This window comes from Dermacentor andersoni, chromosome 5 (genome assembly GCF_023375885.2).
Source record: "Dermacentor andersoni chromosome 5, qqDerAnde1_hic_scaffold, whole genome shotgun sequence".
Classification (NCBI taxonomy): Eukaryota; Metazoa; Arthropoda; class Arachnida; order Ixodida; family Ixodidae; genus Dermacentor; species Dermacentor andersoni.
In genome coordinates, this window is record NC_092818.1 from 51,964,395 (window position 1) to 51,987,425 (window position 23,031).

At 45.2% G+C, this 23,031-nt stretch overlaps 1 protein-coding gene across 3 annotated transcripts in view; it reads left to right on the forward strand.

The window, feature by feature from the left end:
• The window catches only part of LOC126530250 (angiotensin-converting enzyme-like), a 72,943-nt gene that overhangs the window by 37,537 nt on the left and 12,375 nt on the right, over positions 1-23,031 (forward strand). For 2 of the 3 annotated variants that reach the window (XM_072288177.1, XM_072288176.1), the window contains exons 9-12: positions 2,143-2,267; positions 4,208-4,306; positions 10,062-10,206; positions 18,490-18,588. In XM_072288177.1, the coding sequence (XP_072144278.1) occupies positions 2,143-2,267; positions 4,208-4,306; positions 10,062-10,206; positions 18,490-18,588 (468 nt within the window). Of the gene's footprint in view, positions 1-2,142; positions 2,268-4,207; positions 4,307-10,061; positions 10,207-12,966; positions 13,524-18,489; positions 18,589-23,031 lie in introns of those variants that run through there. The other variant, XM_055070218.2, reaches the window with a different exon arrangement.

Genomic DNA, 23,031 nt, shown 5'->3' on the forward strand with positions numbered 1-23,031 from the left:
AGGGTGGAACAGGCCCTTCTGAGACCAGGTCCGTTATCATTCCATACGTTCACGGCATATCTCACAATCTGAAAAAAGTAGGCAAACGAGCTGGTGTTCGGGTTTTATTTTCCGCTCCGAAATGTCTTGTTTTGATGTGTGCCAAAGTGAATGCAGGTCATCGGGAAAATAAACAGGTGTGCGCAAAAATCATGGGCAGAAGCATGTCGGATGCGTAAAGAAGGTAGTTTATTCGGTTTCCTTGTGGTGTGGTTCATCATATGTAGGCCAAACGGGCAGATGTCTGAGTGATAGATTGCAGGAGCATCGATATAAGATGGAAAACCAGCTCCCCGGTCACATAAATACGCATTGTAAGGCTAACAATTGCATTCCAGACTTTGATAGAACCTGTGTTTTGAACAGAGCTGATGATCAACTGACAAGGGAGATATTGGAAGCGCTTGAGATCAAAAAAGATCAAAAAGATTGCATCAGTGAAGCCTCAGTTTCCCTTTCGACAAAGGAACTGGCGTATCTTGGGAGCGGCACTTAGAAGTTGTTCTGTATTATGGTTTCCTTGTGCGATGCAGATGTTGGCCCTGTTTGTTCTTGTTGTTTTGATCCTTTGCAGCAGGCACTTATTCCGGTGTCAAGAAATAAAACACTAAGTTGTTAGTGCGCCTACGTGGTTGTCTCGTGTTTCCTTCCTTCGTCCGTTGTTATTTGGCACCTTCGTTGTAATCATGCATAACCAACTCGCCCACCAGCACGTGCTCAGTGACTTCAGATACATGCAGGCGTGTCCCGCGGTGAGCGATAACATTTGCAAGACGGTGAAGAGCCCTCACCCAAAAAAGGTAGACAGCCCACGTGTCAATACCACAACGAAACTGCCTGAAATAATTGGGGTCGTAGGTCGGCTCAGATACGTTCTTCCAAGGCGAATAAGTTTACTCCTCCATAATTCCTTTTGCTACTCCTATTTAAACTATTGTCATTTAGTGCGGGACACAGCCGAATTTACGAGTGTTCAGCGTATCTACATTTTGCAGAACACATTCCCTCGCCATGTTCGCAATATCCCCTGCGACTCACCGAGCGCAGATCTCTTTCTGCAAAATAGCGTGCTGATTCATAACTTGTACAAATACCGCTTGAGTATCCGGGTTAAACTTGAAACATGGAGAAACGTAAATCACATACGTTATCCTGCTGATTTGAGTGCCCGAAAAGCAACCTACAAGACAAGCTATGCGGAGAATTAGGTAGTGCCGACCCCTCGAATCAATTCAGGTAGAGAATTCAGGGGTTCTCTACCGCCTTCCCTCTTAAATGTGAATGTATATAATAATTTTGACCTCTTCAGTGCGTCAAACAGTGCTTTACATGCTATGTATGTTACCATGTAAGTTCTATATTCCTTTTTGCGACCCGCCGTGGTTGCTCAGTGGCTATGGTGTTCGGCTGCTGAGCCCAACACCATAGGAAGGCCGCGGGATGGAATCTCAGCTACGGGGGCCGCATTTCGATGGGGGCGAAATGAGAAAACAGCCACGCACTTAGATTTACGTGCACGTTAAAGAAACCAAGCTGGTCGAAATTTCCGGAGTCCTCCACTACGGCGTGCCTCATAATCAGAAAGTGGTTGTGGCACGTAAAACCCCTTATTTAATGAATTTTTTTCCTTCTTGTGTATACTGTCGATACCATATATTGTCTAAATACTATAACTTCTTTTCACTTGTTCATTATTGTCTAGCTGTTATTGCACAGCAATTACCTTTGTATTAAAGGCCTTGTTTTGAAGCCACTGTCAAGCGAAAGGAGGGTGCGGCTTTGTCAAGCTGTATTGGACAGCTATTTCTGCGCCTCCGCTGTCTGTACCTTGTACCGTTACAAGACAGAAATAAAGAACTTCAACTCTGACTAAAAAGGGGTTCGTCGTTTGCTTAGGTGATATTCAAATGCCCCTATAAGAAAACTAGTCAATGATTACCCCTGTGGATTTGCCAAGATCGCTTTGATTTTAACACTGCTTATTTGCAACCATTTTAGCCAAAGCGAAATGTTGCGGACTTTGACCTTCACGCAGTCCGTTTTTGTTCATGAGCTTTTGTCGATAAGGGCCGGTTTCCTGAATTTGACGCCGACTGCCAACAGGATCAAGCAATGCACAGAAGTGAAGATGGATGATCTGCTCACTGTGCACCATGAAATGGGTCACGTTGAGTACTTCCTCAAGTATGCCAAGCAGCCGGTCTTCTTTAGGACTGGTGCAAATCCTGGTGAGCAAACACTTAGGAATAATTTTACCATCCCACCAACGTTCTGATACATTATTCAGGCCCAGTCGTCACTGCTTCATGTATGTGAGGTCTTAGAATATCTGGCAGCCTATGCTTTTGCAGCACATTGTTTTGCGCAGCATCTCAAAATAACTTCACATGAATATAAGTAGTGTTACACTAAAGAGTACTAAATCTATTTACATTGCTGAAATTATTTCTAGCCTCTATATGCACCTGGTGGGAATTGAGACTCCTATTTAACGATACAAATCAAAACAGTGTGAACTTCTTTGTTGATTTTTGTAGATAAACAGCAGCATTACCACATCAATTCCACATTGTGAAAGATTTCAAACAACTTTCGCATGTCCCAGCCACTTTCGAGCAGAAAAAGTTATCAAACCCGCTTCGTTAATTTAGTTGTTGATTTAGGCGAAGAAGACTCGATATATAAGCGGTTTACGTAGGGATGCTTAACTGTTTATCAATAATGTTTATCCATGTAGTGCACAGACTAACAAACATTTTCACAATCTATGATGTTACGCGAAGGTTTAGACGCAAAAACTTCGATGTGCATGTCTTGAGGTCCTTCATTATAAAAAATTTTATGGCTTAGGAAGCTTCTGATCACGCTATAGTTGACATGTTTTATTACATCGGATGTTTCACGTAACTTTAAACCAACTTAAAAGTAGAACGGTGCACCTAAGACAAACGAGACAGTTCACAGTCATCTTGAGTTTTTCAGACTATTTCTTAAAATCCGACTAGTGTCACCAATTTGTAAAGTTTAATTCTGCGAAATTTTAACTATTGTTTAAAAGACATGAGTCGTAGTTGGAAAATTTTACGGCGAACTCAGAAACATTATATGAAGAGATTTCCTTGTTGATGTCTTTTACGTGGTTATCTCTTAAGGGCTCTGAAAAACACTGCAAGTATAAAATAAAAGGAATCACTGCCCAAGCACCCCGTACAGACGGTTAACCAGTGAAGCTGAAACATGCGGCCCCGGTTCTGCCACGTGGCCAAATTGCGCACGCGCGCGGGCCTTATCTTCAAAGCAATCCGCGATGTTTGCAGAGTGCGCGTAGCGCCGGTAGTTTGGCATGCGCTGCTTTCCACGTTTTGTTCGCGTTGAAATGAGATATGCACGAAGGTCAATCCGATCCCTGCTGAGGCTGCGATTCCTCACTCCATCGTTTTGATAGCGAGACACACAGATACAGCGCTGCTCTCCATGTGTCTGTTTTGTTTTACCTCCTCGTTCAGCCGAGAATACACATTATATCATTGTTAAATTAGCTAGTCAGCGAATGTTTACGAGTTTATGTGGCCGATAAAGCTATTATAACTCACATAGCTAATTACTAATTTGCTATCGTAATTGGTGCTTCTCCTTTCGAATGAAACTGCGACCTCTTTTTTCTCAAGTTTCATTTCACTTGTTTTCATATCATAGACGCTTGAAAATACTTATCATTGTTTACAATTATATTCCAGCTATAGATTGTTTCCTTCATGATTTCCTCGGCTTAATTATATGTTGGCAATATGTCTTTGGTTTAAACCGCAATAACAGCAATATTCACTTTTTAACGCTGGTTGCCAACTACTTAGGTAAAACAAGCGATGTTGTAAATATGTAGCTTGTAATGATGTTTCATTGAAGGTGAAAGGCAGCAGATAAACAGCAGCCAAGCAGCAGCGAACAGCCCGAGCTCTCTTGCAAATAACTGCACGAGTCGTCGTCGTCTCCGAGCTGCTATAGGAAACACGAGGCGCGTCTGCTTCATTACAAGCTTGACAAACCAGTTCTCTTTTTAAGAGCTGCTTTTTCAGTAGCAGTTCTACAGGCAAACATACAACTATGCATAGCAGTAGAATACAACAATTCACAACTGTTGTCTTAGGAGTTTTTGTCCTTTACCTAGGTTTCCATGAGGCTATTGGAGATACTATTGCTCTCTCTGTGGCCACGCTCAAACACCTGAAGGCAGTTGGCCTGCTGCAAGACAGAATGGAGGACGAAGGTACAGTGCAAACGTGTACATCATAAAGTTTCTCGTAGAGGCTGTGTCGTGAAAGTGCAGACACCAGAACAGAAAAATAACACCAATCGTGAAATAAAACAGGTAATTGAATGCAAGTGCATCATAATGTATGTGTAAATAGCTTGCACGTGACGTCACTGAAGCAGCTTGTCACCATGACAGTTCTCCGATATGGCGCTTAGGATAACGTCAGCGTATCATATAGCGTATCATGTATCATAAAGTGGATTACCTGCTTCCACAGACAAAGCAAAGCCTAGGTAGGAGAGGGCCCAGCTCGATTGGTTGTGGTGCAGTGCTGGAGTCTCGCGAGACACCAACGGACGGCGCTGCTCACGGTGCTGGTTCACCAATATGGCGCCTAGGATGGGGTCAGCGCAAGTCTTCACCCCCATCTATAAACAAAATATACTAATACCAATACCTACATTTTTCGTTCACGTCAGGCCTAAAATAGAACAGGCATGTTAAAAAAATTAGCAATAAGGCAGCGCAATGCCAGTAAAGGCGAAGCAGAAAATATAATCTTTTGAAAAATCTATAAAAAGCAAACGTACGAAAACGATTATATAAGTGTCATAAAAAAGTGCGTAATGAATGCCCACAAATGAAATAAACATTGATATGCTAAAATTTACCACTGCAACTGAAGGAACAAACTACTTAGTTTTCAGATTGAGGCAGAGTCACTACATTGAAATATTTCGTTTTCTCTAAGACGGTGTCTTTATATTGTCATATAGTTTTACTCTGTTATAAAGAATTTTAAGGTGTGCCAGTCCTCCACGTTAGCGCAAAGGTTTGACTGCACAGTTAAAGAAAAGTTTGCTTCATGCCAAGACAAAGACTGCAAGCTAGCAATACAAATACATTTATATTTGGCACAAACACCGCCATGATATGCTTAAATTTGGGTTAAAACATTAACGTAGCAATTCAAATTATAGAATTTGTCAGCTGGCACACATTAAAGAGATTACCACGCAATCTTAAATCAATAAGATATACATTGTTCAATCTGCAAGTTTAAAAATTCAAGGACAATGAAAGTGCCAGGACAGTGAACTTTTCGAATACTGGAATGGTGTGAATATGACGAGCACATGAGAAAGACCACATCAACGCACAGACAGTGTGCTAACTTGCCACAACAATCTTTATATTGAGGTACTACGATCCGCCGTGGTTGCTTAGTGGCTGTGGTGTTGGGCTGCTAAGCACGAGGTCGCGGGATCGAATCCCGGTCACGCGGCTGCATATCGATGGAGGCGAAATGTGAAATCTGCTAGCCGGGGAAAAGGAGCCACCGGAGAAACATAAACAAGTAGACGTTTAAAATTTTAAATTATGGGATTTGTGGGGTCTTCGGGTCTCACAGGAGTACCGACCACCGCTGGTTCGAGCTTAGCGAGCCACAGGGCCGCGTCAGCCGTCAGCCTCTAGCGCCGCTGCGTGCGAGCTCAGGCCACGAGGGGCTACCGAGCGACGCACGCAAGAACACACTATTGCCCTAAATTGACGGAAACCGTTTATTGTCTCCAACGGCACCCAACACTGCACGTCCCGGGACGGCGGGGAACCAAAGGGGTCCCGCACCAAGGGCGGAAAATACAGTTAGGGGCGCCTGTAGCACGTCGCTGCGAGAGCACAGGCTCAAGCTGGAAAAGACGCCGCTAGGAAAAGTCCCGGCGGCTATGCTACTTGCTCTCGCGATAACCGATGGGCCAACTCGCGAGAGCTCGGGCATTCTCCTTCGGCTTGGGCCTCCGATGAGTGCGGCTCGGCGTGGTACGACCTCGCGCGAGCACTAGGCACCCGTTCTTCGGCTTAGCGTCGGGATAGGAACAACACGAGGTACGCGCTCCCCGGACGGGCAAGGGCACCGTGCGTGAGCTCAGTCCTAGTCACAAAGGTGTCGGCAGACGAGAGGAAGCATGTACGTACCGGGCGCCGTCCCAAGGAGAAAGAGAGCCGGTACCATCACGGCAGTAGCCACCAGGGGCCGCTTTGTGACGTCACTAGCTCCGCCCTCACCGCGAACCAGCGCGAGTAGAGTGCCACCGCTGACCACTGGCTCGGAGTGAGGGCGGCAATACTTAAGGATTGCAGAACATGGGTGAAATGCGCCCGCGCAATGGCGCGTCGAATTCCCCGAATCTCCACAGGTTTTACGTGCCAAAACAATTTTCTGATTATGAGGCACGCCGTAGTGGAGGTCTCCAGAAATTACGACTACCTGGGATTCTTTAACCTGCACCTAAATCTAAGTGCACGGGTGTTTTCGCATTTCGGCCCCATCGAAATGCGGCCGCCGTGGCCGTGATTCAATACCGCGGCCACGTGCTCAGCCGCCTAACGCCATAGCCACTGAGCAACCACGGCGGGTAAAAAGACGTTTCAATATCTAATGCCTTACCTGTAACAGGACGTGTGCAAGAGCGTCAACTTGTTAAGAGTTAACACAAAGAACAAATGAAAAAGCTCACACTTAAAGCTTAGTCCCAACCCATCGGCAAGAATTTAATTGTTTATTCGAAAAGGCAAGGGAAGACTTATTAACCAAAACATCATCAACCCTGGCAATTCACACAGCCTTCATAATCAGAAGAGTAAACTCGCTCCCATTTCTGCCGGTAATGCGAATGCATCTTCAAAACAGCGATGAAAACTACACTTCAAGTAATCCTATCTTGTGCCATTTTCCGTAAACAATGTTGTGCCATCCTTTTCACCACGTTACATGTTCACGTAGTATATGATAGACACATCCGCCTGTTTGGCCTACGTAGCTTCATCCAGTACTCAATGGGACGCGATAAATGATGCATGCACTGCATCTGAAAAGCTTGTTTCTGTACTTTTGTCTTAAATTTCACCATTGCAGCTTTTCCTGTTTTTGTTTTCTTGCAAATAAGGACTGCCTATGTGCAGAGAAGACAAGAGTGATGTCCGCTCGTCATGGTACTTTAAGTTGTGCAAAAGGGGTGATTAAAAACGACTACAGCAAACTTTTTCTTGTCAGTGTGTGTGGCTCTTCGACTTGACTACATGTCCTCCCTCTGCTGCGGCTGGTTTAGCTAGCCTTCTGCAACCAACACTAGTATATGACCTGGATAGCCATCCTGGCGAAAGCGTGTGGCCTAACCCCTGAGGCTCGCGCTCACTAAATACTGACGCAACTTGTTTAATGCATTAGTGAAGCACCTTGTTCCTACACTCCTTTCCTCAAGTTTACACCGGGAGGAACGGAATAATACGCGTACTTCTAAGTGCACACCTGTTGGACATGCAAGCAAATCATGCGAGTAATGCTCGGTTAGATTCGTGAGGCAGCCTTAAATAGATTTTGCCATTGCTCCTGGTGCATTGCTTTTTCTCGCACATTTGCTTCACGTATTGGCGACTCTTGCAGACAGTGTGTGTGCGCAATAGTAACGCTGGTGGATCGAAAATCCTAATAGCACACTAGAGTGCACCAACAATGGAGGAACTGTGTTTAAATCGACGCTATAGTGTAGCTCACGAAGCGAGGCCAATAGGAGACCGTCAGTGTTGCTAGCGCCCAGTGCATGCATTATCGGTTCGATTGCGCAAAGCAGCATTGGCATAGTGGTCAGAATGCTGAGCATCAACATTTCAAAGTAATTGATTCAAATCCCTGCCGATATATATTTCTCCTGACATTATGTTGCCATTCTTCAATCAAAGCTTGATAAATTAATGACTATACATGACTTAAAGGTCATTCTTAAGCGCGGTGTGTTACTGGAAGTCCTGATACTTCACTATTGCCTGAGAAACTCGGCACTTTATTCTAAGCCATACAGAAAATAGTGGGCACACGAAATGTCAAACCTTACAAAGCGCAGCCATGTAATCCTGGCTTTTAATTTGACACAGTGTTGTGACAGAAGGTTAACGGCACGCTTTCCACTTGCGGACTGAAATGCCAAGAGGTTTGACTCCCCTCAAGTGCCAGTCTCATCTGAAAAAAATTGCGCCACTTTTACATCAGTAAATAGCACCTCAAAAATAAATTCCAAGTAACAATCAGTTAGCAAATCATCCTAACTGGGTCATTTGACAGGATTATGCTAGAAGGTTACATGCACCCTCTCCAGTTGATGAACTAAGTGTCGAGGTGCCTAACAGTTTGCAAATATCAGCATCGTCTGACAATAAATCTAACTTTTGCATGAGCAAACTGTGCTTGCATTGCAAGCATAAGGTGGCAATATGTTAGCCTATAACGAGCACGAGTGCTCCACAGTTCATTAGCCCAGAAAACCATTCGAGTGCTTCTTCTCTTCCTGAAGACTACAGACTCGAGTGCCCGACTGTAGACATCTTGCACCAAACTTAGTGCATGTGAAAGTGCGATATGGGCTCATGTTTTCGCTCTCTCTTTTTCACTCCCCCTTCCCCCTCACCACGTTAGGGCAGCAAACTGGACTCACTCTGGTTAACCTCTCTGCCTTTCTTTCCTCCGCTTTCTGTCTCTCGCCCCGAACCTATATGACACCGCCTGTTTACGCCGGTGTGAGAACATGGATAAAGTGTATAATTATTTTTTTAAGTACACAGTAGAAGGAAGAAAAAAAGCCAAGCAGACTTAAAATTTTATTTTATGCGCTTTTACAATGTTTATTTTGCATGCAAGGCTGACAGGTTGTCTTTAATAACTGGACAGGTTAGTTTGGCTACAGGCTTGGGATGCTATTTCTAGTGGCCCCGATGAAGAATAAAAAAAAATTAAGAAACATTCACGCGCATCGAGTGTTTCATTGTGCGTTTAATAATTATTGTATTACAAGATATATTCTAATTGTACGTAAAGCGTTTTTCATTACATATATGGCACAGTTGTACCGGCTCACTGTAATTGTTTTTTGCAAGGCATGTTTTCCCTCCTGTTAACTGGTTTTCTTGGTTTCCTAGTCTACAAGTCTGAACAACTCGGGGACTACACAGCTGCGCACTCAAGGCACAAGGCTTATTTAGGCGCCTGTATTCTCTTCTGTATAGTTTCAATAATCATTGATTTATTTATTATCAATGTTTTATTTATTTATTTATTTATTTATTTATTTATTTATTTATTTATTTATTTATTTATATGCATGCTAGTGAGTGCTTATGAACACACACTCAAAGCAATCTGACATGCTTCGATGTGGCCCTCAGCGGAACTGTTTAATAGAATGGGCAGTTGCGCTAGTTGGTATTTCACCATGGGAAAACTAGAGCACTGGTTCGATGAAACACGAACAAAAACGACAGTACAAGCGCTTCACTGAGTGCTTCTACATGCCCTCTTTTAACATGTTTCATTGCCCAGGCGCTCAAGTTTTGTAATAAAATGGACTGTTTAAGCTGCTTGAACAAGCGAATTTTAGAGTGCTCACCGAACTTTAAGCATGTATTGGTACAGGCAGTTCACACATCTTGGCTGAGCACTGAAACATCCAAAAGCATTAGGAGCCCATCATTTTAACACCTGAAAGAGGCATTGCACGGCCATTTTGAGACCACGCACGATTATCTAATATTTAATAAAATACACTTGATGTACTGCGTAACCCCCGACCAGACGTGTGGAGAGGGCGGACAGCGTAACGTACCGTGATTACAACCAATGAATGATCTACGATAATGATTACAAAAAAATGGGAAACATAGTGGTGTGAGAACGTCGGTGAGCACAAACCTGCAGCCCTGTCATCCTGCATTCCAGAAACGGACATCAACTATCTGCACAGTATTGCCATGAGCAATGTGGCTATCATCCCCTCGGCTTACATTTTTGACCTCTGGAGGTGGAACGTATTCAAGGGTAACTACAAGCCCCGACACTACAACAAGGCTTGGTGGACCCTGCTGTGAGTGTCACTTCACGTGTTCACTTGTTGACCGATTAATAGCATTTAACAACCTCACGCAATACCATGGCTAAGAGAGATGCCTTAGCGAAGGATCCCAAAATAATTTTGACTGCCACGGGTACTTCAACATGCACCGAAATGTTCTGTACATGAATATTTCGCATTTACTTCCATCAGATGCACCCTTCAAAATTAATCTCGCAGCATCGTGCTCCGCAGTGGAACACCTCGTGGCTCGTGCCTGGCTTAGAAAAAAAGCATTTAACAATGTTGTATATACATGTTGCACGCATTACCTGCAAAATTAAAGCATTGAGGAAACATAACGCGAAAAGAGGCCAAGGAAAGACGACAAATCCAAAACTCTGCCTACAACTACCACGTCACGTAACGCAGGCTTTGCATGATATATAGTCACCGACAGAAAATATTTAGGAAAAAATGGCAGTGGCTTAGCTCAGCTATGCCAGTATATACGTAGCGTAAAGGTACGGTTATGCTTGGTTAATCTCTTGCCTTGCTTGCTAACCTTAGCTTATCCTGCTATGGCCTTGTTCACAAATTGTTCCAAAGGGATCGTTCACAAAGTCCGAGAGGAAGAGTGTAGATGCACTCTCACTTTCACTGAGTTTCATAGCAGGTTCAGTGCACCGACGAGTCTTTGGATCGTCTGTGACACTCTCTTGATCCTGCCGCTGTTGTTGGGAGGCCATAGCACGGCGTTGAGCTTCTTGGCGACGTCTTTTCGCTAGGCGTTCTTCGCGTTGCTCCGGTGTCTCGACCCCACGTTTTGCCTTGGCACGTTCGTTCTTTCGACGCCCGACGGCCAACTGCCAAGCGACAACCTCGGGGTCTGAAGAATTTAGGTTTTCCCGTCTTTTGCGCCGACTGGCAGCGGATAGACTCCCCTTAACCTCCATGTCGAGCGCGCTGCATCAACCGTCTCTCCCGCGCATTTATACGCATGGTGAGCCCTCCTCACGCATGCGCAGTGCCGCGTGACTCCGCAATCGTAAAAATGCAGCAGCGGGCGCACACGGCGCCGGCGCGTCTGCGGAGACTGCGACGTCACACCTCTGGAATGCGCCGCAGTCGGCAGTGGCGAGGGCGACGCAGCTGCGCCTCTTGTGACGTCACGTGGCTCTCGCGCATGCGCTGTATGGCAGGCGCAGAAGCACGCGAAGCTCGGCTCCAACCCGCGTAGTGTAGCTTTACGCTACAAAACTACCATCGGGACAAATAGTGCATTACATGGGACGAGCACACCTACGTCGCCTGTTAAACTGCGCCCTTTCGTCAAATATGCACTTTCTTCACAAATCTTCACAGAGTGAATTTTTTGTCCAGATACGATACTTCAAAAATGTGAGAGATTACACTAGTCGATATTTCAGGGCGAAAAATTTTAGCATGCCACGGACACACAAGGGGTAAGACGAGCACGAGTACTAACTACCATCTACCAAATTTTATTACTGAGAGCTCGCTATTTATGCGTAGAATATCACAAGTACACGCCACACACACGGCTTGGCCAAGATAATCCTGCGTTATCGAGACATTTATTGTGTAGGTCATGATTGACTCACATACTGCGGCATAATAGCTCCACCTTTTCGCCTTCATTAGTTCGCATGGTTGTCACCGTCTGTTTGCTATGTCTTCGTTGCACTTATGATACAGCTTCTCCATGATATGGCATTTGCACGTAATATGATCTAGCTAATTTTTTTGTTGGTCACGACCATCATAGAGCATTAAGCCATAATAACATAAAATTAGTTAACTACGGCTAATTGGAACGTAGAAATAATTAGGTAAAGGGAAAGTGGTCGAAAATATCGCTTGTCGCAAGTAGAGACAGAAGCCACATCTTCTACATTATGCGTGGGCTGCATTACTAATTCAGATACTGCGTTATCCAGGCTTTGCTGTTTGTGTACAAGGTTAGCCCGATGGTGATGATGATGATCATGATGATTTATTGGCATCCCCTTCGAAACGGGGTGGTGGCAAAAAGCCACTTAGACTGGTTGAGCTAATCAGGTAATGTATACATGCTTATCAGCCTGTCATTTCGCCTAAAGTTTTACAATCTTTTTTTGTCTTATTTAAAACCTCTACCAGCCTCGCACAGTTTTATGCCTGTAACGGATCCGGTCCTATCAATCTCTTCCTTCCTTTTTTCGCCAATACTCTAAACGTCTCTTGCTTATCTCGACTGCCGACCAGTTTATGCTTCCGTCTTCTTTATATCCCAGTGCTTCTGGAATGTGGAGGTTATCCGCAATACTCGCCGGACGGAATACCTTCGCGTTTTATTAGGACACGTTATTAGGATAAAAACTGCAGCAAACACGTGCCTCATCCTATTGCGAATATTTGCAGGGGTATGTTCTCGTCTTGAAGCAACGAGCTAGGGCCTTGAGTAGCAAGGCACTGCCCTTTGTGGTATCAAATAAATTTTCCTTTCTACAAAAGGATGGCGAATCGGGCGAGTTTGAATTTATCCTTGGTAGCAGTGCACGGCAAATGAGGGCACATAAAGGAAATAAACCGAACAAGTGCTGTCCCGTTTATATTTCTTTTCTAATTTCGTTTCATTTTTGTATAAATGGAAACAACCTGCATGCCCACACTTTGTCTGGAATTGCATGCTGCTGCTTGGTCAGTTTTGTGTTGTAAGTTTATAGAGGTAAGACCGAAGTCATTCATCCCGGCAATTTTAATGCGTTTATGCTGCTTCTCCATTCCTAGGTTCTCACCCTCTCTGGCGATCAAAAGACTTGCCTACAACACAATCTTCAAGTTGTCTCCCAAAATTTGTCAGTCAAACTTGTGCAGCCATAAAGCCAAACATTTCTTACATCATGAAGGCTTACAGAAAAATTGAGGCGAGTGCAAGGAGCTTCTGTAGTGTCTTCCCTAGTTAGAATATGAGGCTCAAAGCAAATCAAGTTCGATGAAACTTTCATATGCGCTACCAGCTTTAGTGGTGTACCTTTGTCAATTCCCGTATTTACTCGTGTAAGACCTGCAGTCCCACATTGGAGGTCAGAATTGTTGAAAAATAAGTTTCACTAATAATTGCTTTTTGAACGCATAGTACTCTGTAGAAGTTGATACAGTTGCGAAATGTTTAAAAGTTGCTGCAATATCTTAACTGCATAAGAGGCACCAAGGAAGACCACTTTTGGGAGCGTGTCAAAGTTGTAGTAGGCTCCACTGCCGATGGGTGCAACATCAAGAGCAATGAAGGATGAAGCACAATTTAATCAGTGGTGCTGAACATTGAATAAATGTGTGTGTAGCTAGTGTTTCTGTTATTCTGCGCATCATCTACTTTGGCATTATGGGATAAGACACACATAGCTATTGAAGAATGTTGCACAGAATTGCAAAACTGTCAGGTCGAGTGCCTTTTCCCACACCATGAAAAGAGGGCCAATTCTCCACCGTGCGTCACACCAAACGTCGACAAATGAGGCATGGCATCCCATTAAGGTTTTGAAGCTACCTTATGCTGAATTGTCATGAATGAGAGTTTACTATAATGTCATTCTTTCCTGTGAAATTACATGTGTAAAAGGTTGCCTCCTATTTCTTGCAAGTGAAACATCCCAAGCTTGCTGATCAAAGAACCAAACTCATTGCACAAATAGTTAAAGTAAATTCTGTAGTTTTATATGTCAAAACAATTATATATATGTGAGGCATGTAATTGTAAGGACAAAGGAGTAATTTTAACTGTCTGAGAATTTTTATGAGACAGATAATCATTTACAGAAAGGCAGATAGGTCAGCCTGAGCTACGGATTGCTCTGCCCTGCTACTCTGCACTTGAAGAAAGGGATGGGGAGAAAAGAGAATACTGAAAATAATGGTGAGGAAAAAAGGCACATGCCTGCGCGGCACACGCCCCCGCACAGCCACAGCGTCAGCTGGACGAGCGCCTCCGAAGGAGCTCCATTTTCGGCAGCATGCACTAGAGGATTCTCACCTTGCGAGGAGGCGCCATAACCAGTGCCGGAGAGCAAACACAGGTGAAGAGACTATGTGGTGCACACATCATATTCCCCGATCCGTGGTAAGAGGCGATGCTGCTGTTGATTATGCTAATTTATTTGTATCCCCTTTAGAGCGATCCGCTTACAAAGAGTCACCTGACGAGGCCCAGCTACATATCTGGACACTTGGTGGAATATAACGCAACTGCAATGCAAAAGTTGCACGTATTGACGCACGTATGTCAAGATGTGACAAGTGGAAGGATATGTTACTAATAATTATTATGATGACGATTTATTGGATCCCCTTAAAACGGGGCGGTGACAAATAGTCACCAAGCCTGCTTTATTTATCCGGATATGCTGTACATGTTTTTCATTCCGGCACTTTTCTATACATCTCCTTAATTCTCTTTTTGTTCCTCGAACTTAATATATATACCTTGAACCGTTAACCAAAGAACTGCTAAGTGGCGTGCCACCTGGTGCAATAGTATGCAAGTGCAATGCAAGTGTGCACGTATCGGCACTAAGCGGCATGCATCTCACATCGCATGACAAGTCGCATTATACGATGCCAATGGTGGATGACAGTTACTTGGTGGCATACGCTTTCAAACGGGGCAGTGACAGTTACTTGGCCTGCTTGATTTATCCAGGTCAGCACTACATGGCTTTCATTCTAGGATGTTCATGCATCTCCTTAATCTTCTTTTTCTTCCTCAAGACTATCTCTCGTTATGCAAAAAAGATGAGGCGTGCAGACAGGACTCAAGAAAAGTGGACAACACGAACGCCGGCGTTCGTGTTGTCCACTTCTTTTGTGTCCTGTCTGCACGCTTCACCTTTTTTGCATAATGAATCCTAACCAACAAGCTCAGCTTTCTGTCGTTCTAAGCTATCTCTCGTACCGCTACCTATACTGGATGGATGGATAGATGTTATGAGCGCCCCCTTTGGAACGGGGTGGTGGGTTGCTCCACCAAGCTCCTGCTATTATACTGCCTAATCTCCTACCTAGGTTAAATACAAGAAAAAAAAAACACGATGAACTACCACAAATTTCCTGACCCCCTAAACTTTGATATTGTACGTCAACGTTTTTTGTCGTTTCCCCACTTTTCATCCACCAATCTTCCTATCGCCTCTTACTAATCTCTATTGCAGACATGTTTACTTCTCCCCTGCTTTCGCTGAACCCAGGGGCATCCAGGAGGCCAGTGGGGCCTAAATCCACCGCTGGGAAACTGCTACAACTGCAACTGCTGCACCCAACTGCTGCATACCACGCCACCTGGTGTAATAGTATGCAAGTGCAATGAAAAGTGCCCACGCATCGAAGCTATGCGGCGCGCATCTCCAATCGCATGACATGTGGAACGATACGATGTTAAGGATGATGAATGTTTACTGGCATCCCCTTTGAAGCGCTGCAGTGACAGATAGTCACCTAGACAGCTTGATTTCGTAAGGCATACTATGGATGTTTTTCATGCTAGCATTTTTGTATGCATCAACTTAACATTCTTTTTCTTCCTCAAACCTTCTCCCTCTACCTCGTACCGTTACCTATACAATGCTGCATGGCGTGCCACCTGGTGTAATAATATGCAACTGCGATGCAAAGTGATACGCGGCGCGCATCTCGCATCGCGTGACAAGTGACACGATGCGATGCAAATGAGGATCACGTTGATCGTGATGATTTATTGGCATCCCCTTCGAGGCGAGGCCGTGACAGTTACCTAGCCTGCTTGATTTAATGAAGTATGCCATAGATGCTCTAAATGGTAGAATTTTTTATGCATCTCATTATCCTCTTTTTCTTCCTCAAGACTTCTCTAGCTTCCTTGTACCGCTACCTGTGCAACTGCTGCGTGGCGTGCCACCTGGTAAAACATTATGCAACTGCAATGCAAAATGTGCACATATCGACGCTACACGGCGCGCATCTCCCATCGCCTGTCTCCTTGCGTGCTAGGACGCGTGTACGCAGCATTGTTTCGCTAGAAAATAGCACGCGCTAACGTGGTTCAGTGAAATAAAGAAAAGACGAAAAAAATTGGAGGATGCTTAAGCTTCGCCTTCAAGAGTGGAACGCGACAGCGTTCCCGTCGACCCGCCAAGGGGTGTAAGAGAATGCGCTACTGCGCAGCGATCGCTTACGAGACGCCCCGCATCGGACTTTGCACCCACCAATCACGCGGTGAGCGTCGAGCAACGCAGCGTTCGGCACGGCAACGAAACGTGCGCCTGAGCAAGCGGAACGAACCAAAGAACTCGGTGTCTCGGAGGGGGAAACGATGTATGCCAGCCAAACCTCGTGATCGGCACGGGCAGAGAGATAGGCAGATAGTGATCTAAAGAAAGGAAGGACGCTTGATTCTGCAACCCGTGAGGGAGCACGGCGAAGCGTCATCAGGGGAGAGGGAGTCCGGGCCGCGACGCGCCTCGCACCGGTCCGCGCACAGCCCCAATGCGCGCATGGCGCGCCACCTGTCGGGGCAGCGCCGTACATTGAGAGGAGGGGGTCTTCTGTGTTTTGTCGCAAGATGGCTCTGCGTGTGCGGAAAGCGCAGAAGAAATGTAGCGGAAACGCACTTCGCTGCTCGCGTAACTGCGACTTCTGTAAGTTACATGTTCATAATTACCGACATACACCGCAGTATGCCTTTCTACGGCTCGTTTCTAAGGCAACACCGCATCCACTAGAGGCGCTTTTGTACTGCTTTGGAGCATCGAACTCGTGGATGGGTGGTAGCGTCTCCGTCTCACACTCGGGATACCCCGGTTCGCTTCCCACCCAGCCCGTCTTGCAAGTTGCTTTTTATTCATGAAGTGCCTCCGCTATTTATCGCTCACAGCCAACGCCGCCGACACCGACACCGGCTTTTCTGCGACACGAGCTCCTTAACGCTGTCGCGTTATAACGCTGGTGCGGCTCAGTGGTAGAGCAGCTGACTCCCGTGCAGCGAGAACGGGTTTGATCCCGGCAGGAACTGGGATACTTTTCTCATTGCCAGCAATAGCTGTGACGGACACGGGCGGCGGCGTCGGCGCACACCATCGACAACCGAAATGGCTGTTGCAATGAGGCCAAAACAGCCTACTCTGTAAAATATAATTTTGCCTACTCTAAGGCAAGAAAATTTTTCGCAAGTCAGCGCAGCCGGCGTCAGACCTGCGACATCCAACTCGGCAAAGCGCAACATCATTGCTCCAAAGTTGCCGCAACGGGTGGGGCATGTTGCAGACAAGCTGACAATAAAAATGCAAATTAGGTAGAATATTGGGAGATATGAATGTTTATACACTCAGAGTAAGATCAGCTCTAGGTTCACATGATTTAACGCAATCCCCCTAATATTCTGGAGTATTAAGCATGAAATGCGTTTAACTCCCATTATCGGTGACCTTCGAGTGATCTTGAGCCAAAAGACAGATCCGTTATCCAGGCGCTCAATGGAGAAGATCCGGGCAGGTTGCAAGAACAAAACGAGGTCAACCGAGCAACCAGTCATAAATTTAAATAATGCTGTATCTGGCCATCAACCCTTCGTAAAGGACCGCCTTACATACGCTACATTTACTGCCCAAACAAGTTGCAAAAATGTTGCTTCCGATTTATTTCTTATTTTGTTCACGATATCACTGAATCAGTAACTTCTGGTACACTGAAGTTTATTTGTCATGTCCAACAGGCAACGTTCAAAAGGCAGATACAGGGCACCATGCACTTCATTGTCATCTTTTGCCATTTTGGTGATGAGACAGGGATGCGTGCGCTCTTTTGAACACCAGCGGCCCGTGAGTTCCGCAGCGCGAGCTTTGCGTCGCCTTGAGAGATGGCGCCACGCTGCGTGGCGCCACCTTCAGGCGCTTTTTTCCTTCTAGCTGGGCAGTCCGCTCAGTCTCCCTGGCGTCTTTCACTGCGTGTCGTGCCACCTTCAGCCGGTTTTCTTCGTCTATCTGGGCAGCGTTCATATGGACCAGTGCACATTATGGTTCGGTGCTGTGTGGTATAGTTGGGTATGCCATTGCGGATACGCACTACAACCATTTTAAGATTGTGGCTAGTATCATCTCCAACCAGTCTGCTTTGCCAGTCACCAGTTCATGCTTGCATCTACTCTAGATTACGGGGGAGGCAGCAATTTATTTCTTGTTGCCTTTTATTGTCAATGAAAAAGCGTTTTTTTTTTTTACAAAGCTTGCTGTTTTTCTTGATCCCTCGCATCTTTAATATATGGGGCGATTTCAAATTACATTTCAGACTGAAATACCAAGGAATTTGTCCTGGTGTCCCACGAGCCCGCGATGACTTCGACCCACCATCGAAATACCACATATCTGCCAACGTACCATACATAAGGTAACACATTTTAGTGCGCGGTGTATTGCATACTGTACATACATAGAACAACTTCAAGCAGAATGGAATCTGAAAAAAATTGCATAGTGAAGTATTCCGCCGGAATCTATATACTCTCCAACCATGAAATATATAGGGAATGTAGCTGTGGAAATATTTACGTATTTTTGCATTGAGAAGTGTATGGCGGCAGCTCGATCACCACAAATTGCGCAGCAAGTTCGCAACTACAAAGTCATTTTCAAAATTTGTGCCTTTTAGATCAACGCACAATACCGGTGTGCTTATTATCTCTATAAAGCTACTGTGATGTTTTGACCACGTGTGGTTCTGTGACACAAGCATTAATTGCCGTATCGCAAATCATACAGCATGTAGTTGTAGATTGTTTTGTGGACGAACTGTTTCCTCGCGAAAGAACCAATTTGATGGTAAAATGTAATTTTTGTGCTATAATATTTCTAAGCCCCACTAGTGGTGTAAAATAGGTAAGAAGTTGAAAATACCAAATAACTCTCGGAAGAAGGGGAAGCAAGCCTACTGTCGGCTTGTGTCCAATTCCGAAAAACTGCATATAAAACATTAAAAGCAAGTTCTATAAACTATGCCACCAAGATATTGAAGCTACAGTTAATCAATCAGGGATAACTTCACCAAATTTTAAAGCAACTGAACTAGCTAAAGCTGCGGAGAATGCATTCCTTCTTAAAATCAGTACTTGAAGTTTTTTCAGTGGTGTTTATATTTATGTAAGTTTCCCGAAATTCGAAATTCTTTGTACAAAGCTATAAAATATACCTGTTATTGCACGGTGTATCATGCATGATATACCCCAACCTTGCCTCATAAAATCAGAAACAAGGGTTTCTTCAGAAAGAAATGCTCGTATATTGATATAAAGAAAGGTGTGTTAAAATTTTCCACGAAATATGTTCTTGCTAAATTTTTTTCAGTTTTTCTTCGTCTGGCAGTTATTCCCTTTACAAGGCCTGACCAACTCCATTTCCTCCCCATTCGTTTCCTAATGCACAAAGCTGTCTTCCTGTTTCTTAACGTTGTATCTACGTACTCTATTACAGCGCATGTTCCGCAGACACTAGCCCATACTCCAGAATGTTACAGCCTCACAGTGCAATATCGTTCAAGTGCCGCTAATCTACTATCAGCATCACAAGTTTAGAAGACACGAGATCTGTGAAAGAATTTTAATATCACCGTAACGTAAGCAAGCAGCCTGGTACTGGGATTCCCAGACTGTGCGTGATATTGAGCGTATGAGACCAACAGTGTGTTTTATCAACGTATGGACCAACAGCGTGGGCTTTACTTGCAGAAGCCAGAAACTGTTCGTAAACTCGTACTTTTTTGCTGAACCCATGCCCGTTAATTTTAGACACTGACTGTACACGATCTTTTCAAATCAAAGAATAACAAGCTCTCAGTCAATACTTGGGAGTGCCTGCCATGTGCGCTCGAACTACGGTTGCCAACGGTCAAGTGGATGAAGTGGAGACGTAAGGGGCGAGGCTGGGGGGAGAAGGGGGGAGTGTTCGTTACTAAAACCCCTTAAACTTCGTAAAGTAGCGACACTCTCCTCCTCCGCCTTCATACCTCCTCGTTTCTGCTCTCTTTTACGCTCCCTCCTCGACCGTGGCGCCGCCTACGCTGCTCGAGCGTAGCAACGGCGCCAACATGCTCTCCTCCTCACTCTGTACACGCTTCTCGAGCAAAAATGGCGCTGATACACGGCGCGAAGACCCACGTGATGCTATTACGCCAATAGCAACGCGGCGTCGGCGTCGGCCAGAGCGCGCGAGGAGGAGGCGGTTGCTTCAAAGCGTGGCAGTACTTTACGAAGTTTAAGGGGTTTATTAGTAACAGCCGACCCTGTCAATGCCAGGAGCTATCAGTGGGTACGTGAAGCAGTTTCATAATCTTTTTAACCCTATCTTGTCGGGATTTAAAACAAGAAATGGGCCGTTGTTGCCTGGCTAACACGGCTAATAATACAAATAGAGGTACGGTGAACGGTTAGACCATACACCAAAACTAGAGCCAGAACAAAACTGAAGCCACCTTTTTCTTTATGACGATGCAACAGAAGACGAAAGGGAAGAATGTGCAGCCGAACTGTCAGGTATTGTAAAGAAAATCTGGTTTATTGGTTGTTATTCAGTAAAAAAAATTAGTTGGGGCATTTGGCCGGTCCGACTGGATGAAGTTAGGACTCGGGACATTTACTCAAAAGTTCTGACTGTCCTAAATTCAAGATAATTGGCAGCCTGAGCTCCAATTCATACTCAGTAAAAGATTATATGATCCTCGATTATCTCCAACTGCATGACCAAGTCTTCCGAGACCTGAAGACAGCTGAGGGACATATTTGATATTTAAGTCGGTTTTTACGGCGTGTTGCAAGCTGCGTGTTACAAACTTCAAAAAGCAGGTTTTTGTTTAAAAAATGCTGTGAGATGACACAAGCAGGATCTCCATGTATGTATGCATATTAACTATCCCCTCATATTTTACATGATAAGGACGATTTTGCCTTGCATAAACATCGAGAAGATGCACCTTCATATCGTGGGTTCCCCTGTTCACTTTGGCCGTTTATCCAGGATTTATATCTCATTTCTTCGTATTCAAAGGGCCGTTCGTGGTTGCTTTTCATCTTCTGGGACGACGTAACAACCTTAGCAAAACTAGTTTCGATTTTTTTCCAAAGCTAGTAGTATGAATATGGTTTACCCGCCACGGTAACATGGTGGCTACAGAGTTATGCTGCGGAGATTGAGGTATACAGCATGCGCAATCCGGGCTGCAGTGGCCACACTTCGATAGGAGTGAAATTAAAAACAAAAACAAAAACCCATGTGCCTAGATTTAGGTGCACATTAAAGGGACACTAAAGGTTACCAGAAACTCAAGTTAAAGTGGTAGAGCAATGTTCTAGAACGTCTAAGGCGTCAATTTAATCGCGAACAGAGCTTTAGTAACCGAGAAATTGAGGTAAATGCATGACACGATTTGAGACCCCCCAGCGACATTCCGGTACTAGCCCGATGACGAAAGGACTCCTCATAATTTGTGTTACTAATACTCAACTACTCGTATTAAAAATATCATTTCATTCGATTATAAGACGGAAAAAAATGCTACTTGTCTACGTCTATTCGACTCTAAGAAAAAATAACATTTTGACGTTACCCTTCAGTAATATGGGTGTTCGAAAGGTTTCGTTTTCGCTCGACTCTGCGCGCTCGACTCTGCGCCGCGCTCGCTTTGGAGTTTCAGTACTTTCGTTATCGCGTCGTGCTGTGAGGGTTCTGCTGGCTCGCGACACTTTCATTTGGTACAAGCAGCGAGAATGCCACGTCCATGTGATGTCGTGGGAAGCCCTCGTTGCTTTCCCGCTCCGGAGAGCCGGTGTCGAGGCCGCCGTCGTAGTACGCAACGACGCCGGCAGTGAGAGCCCTCAGCAGCAGGTCGCGCTCGTCGGTGCTCAAATCGCTGAAGTTGAGCCCACCATCGCGAGCCAATCTGTCGGTGTCAGGGTCCATTGCGACGAGCGTCGAAGTTTGCGCCATAGAATGAAGTACCAGCTTATGGGCGTCTTGCGCTGGAGTTTGAGGTATAGTAGCGGCGCCTGGTGGCGGTGCGGGAAACGACATCTTGGTCGCGCCAGCTTGGGTCGTATTGAGCCCTGCTGGCTGTGGCGAAGCACGTTTCTAGGCCGAGTTTTGCGTCGATTCGCACTTTTTTATGCCCTGTTGCGAGTGCGAAAAGGCTCGTCACTTCTCACAGATCACGCCGACCACGCTGCGAGCTCGCCGCAGCCTATAGTTTAACGAAAACGGACTCTCCGTGTGCCGTGGGACGTAATGTGGGACGTAATTCGTTTCTCCTTCCGCTAGCCACCATACTCCCGCTTTCGCTCTGCTGTCGGCTCTGTCTTGGCTCTGTTTCTGGCCGCGCGTTTGCGTTTTGCGCAGAAAAGCCGTAGCGCCGTCTGCGGACGCCGTTCTACTCACCGTTGGCGCAACGTCACTATGAGACCATGATGTCAGTACTCCTCGATCGGAAGGCGGGCGATTTGAACTGCGCTAGCGGTACGCGGACGCTTCAGAACGCATTTTCTCTTAAAGTAAGTCTCTCCTTGGCACGAAACAAGCGTTTCGAGGTTTCTGTGATGGTATTTCAACAGTCCACGTTGACTTAATAGTAACCTTTAGTGTCCCTTTAAAGAACGCCAGGTGGTCAAAATTAATCTGGAGTCTCCTACTTAGGGGTGCCTTATTATTAAATCACGGTTTATAAGGTTAAAAACCCAGCATTAATTTTTTAAAAATACGATTAAACCAGATTCATAAAGTTCCCCATGCACCTGACATCGTATTCAAGGCAATGAGTTACCTAATCACTTCCGAGTTACTACTGAGAAGG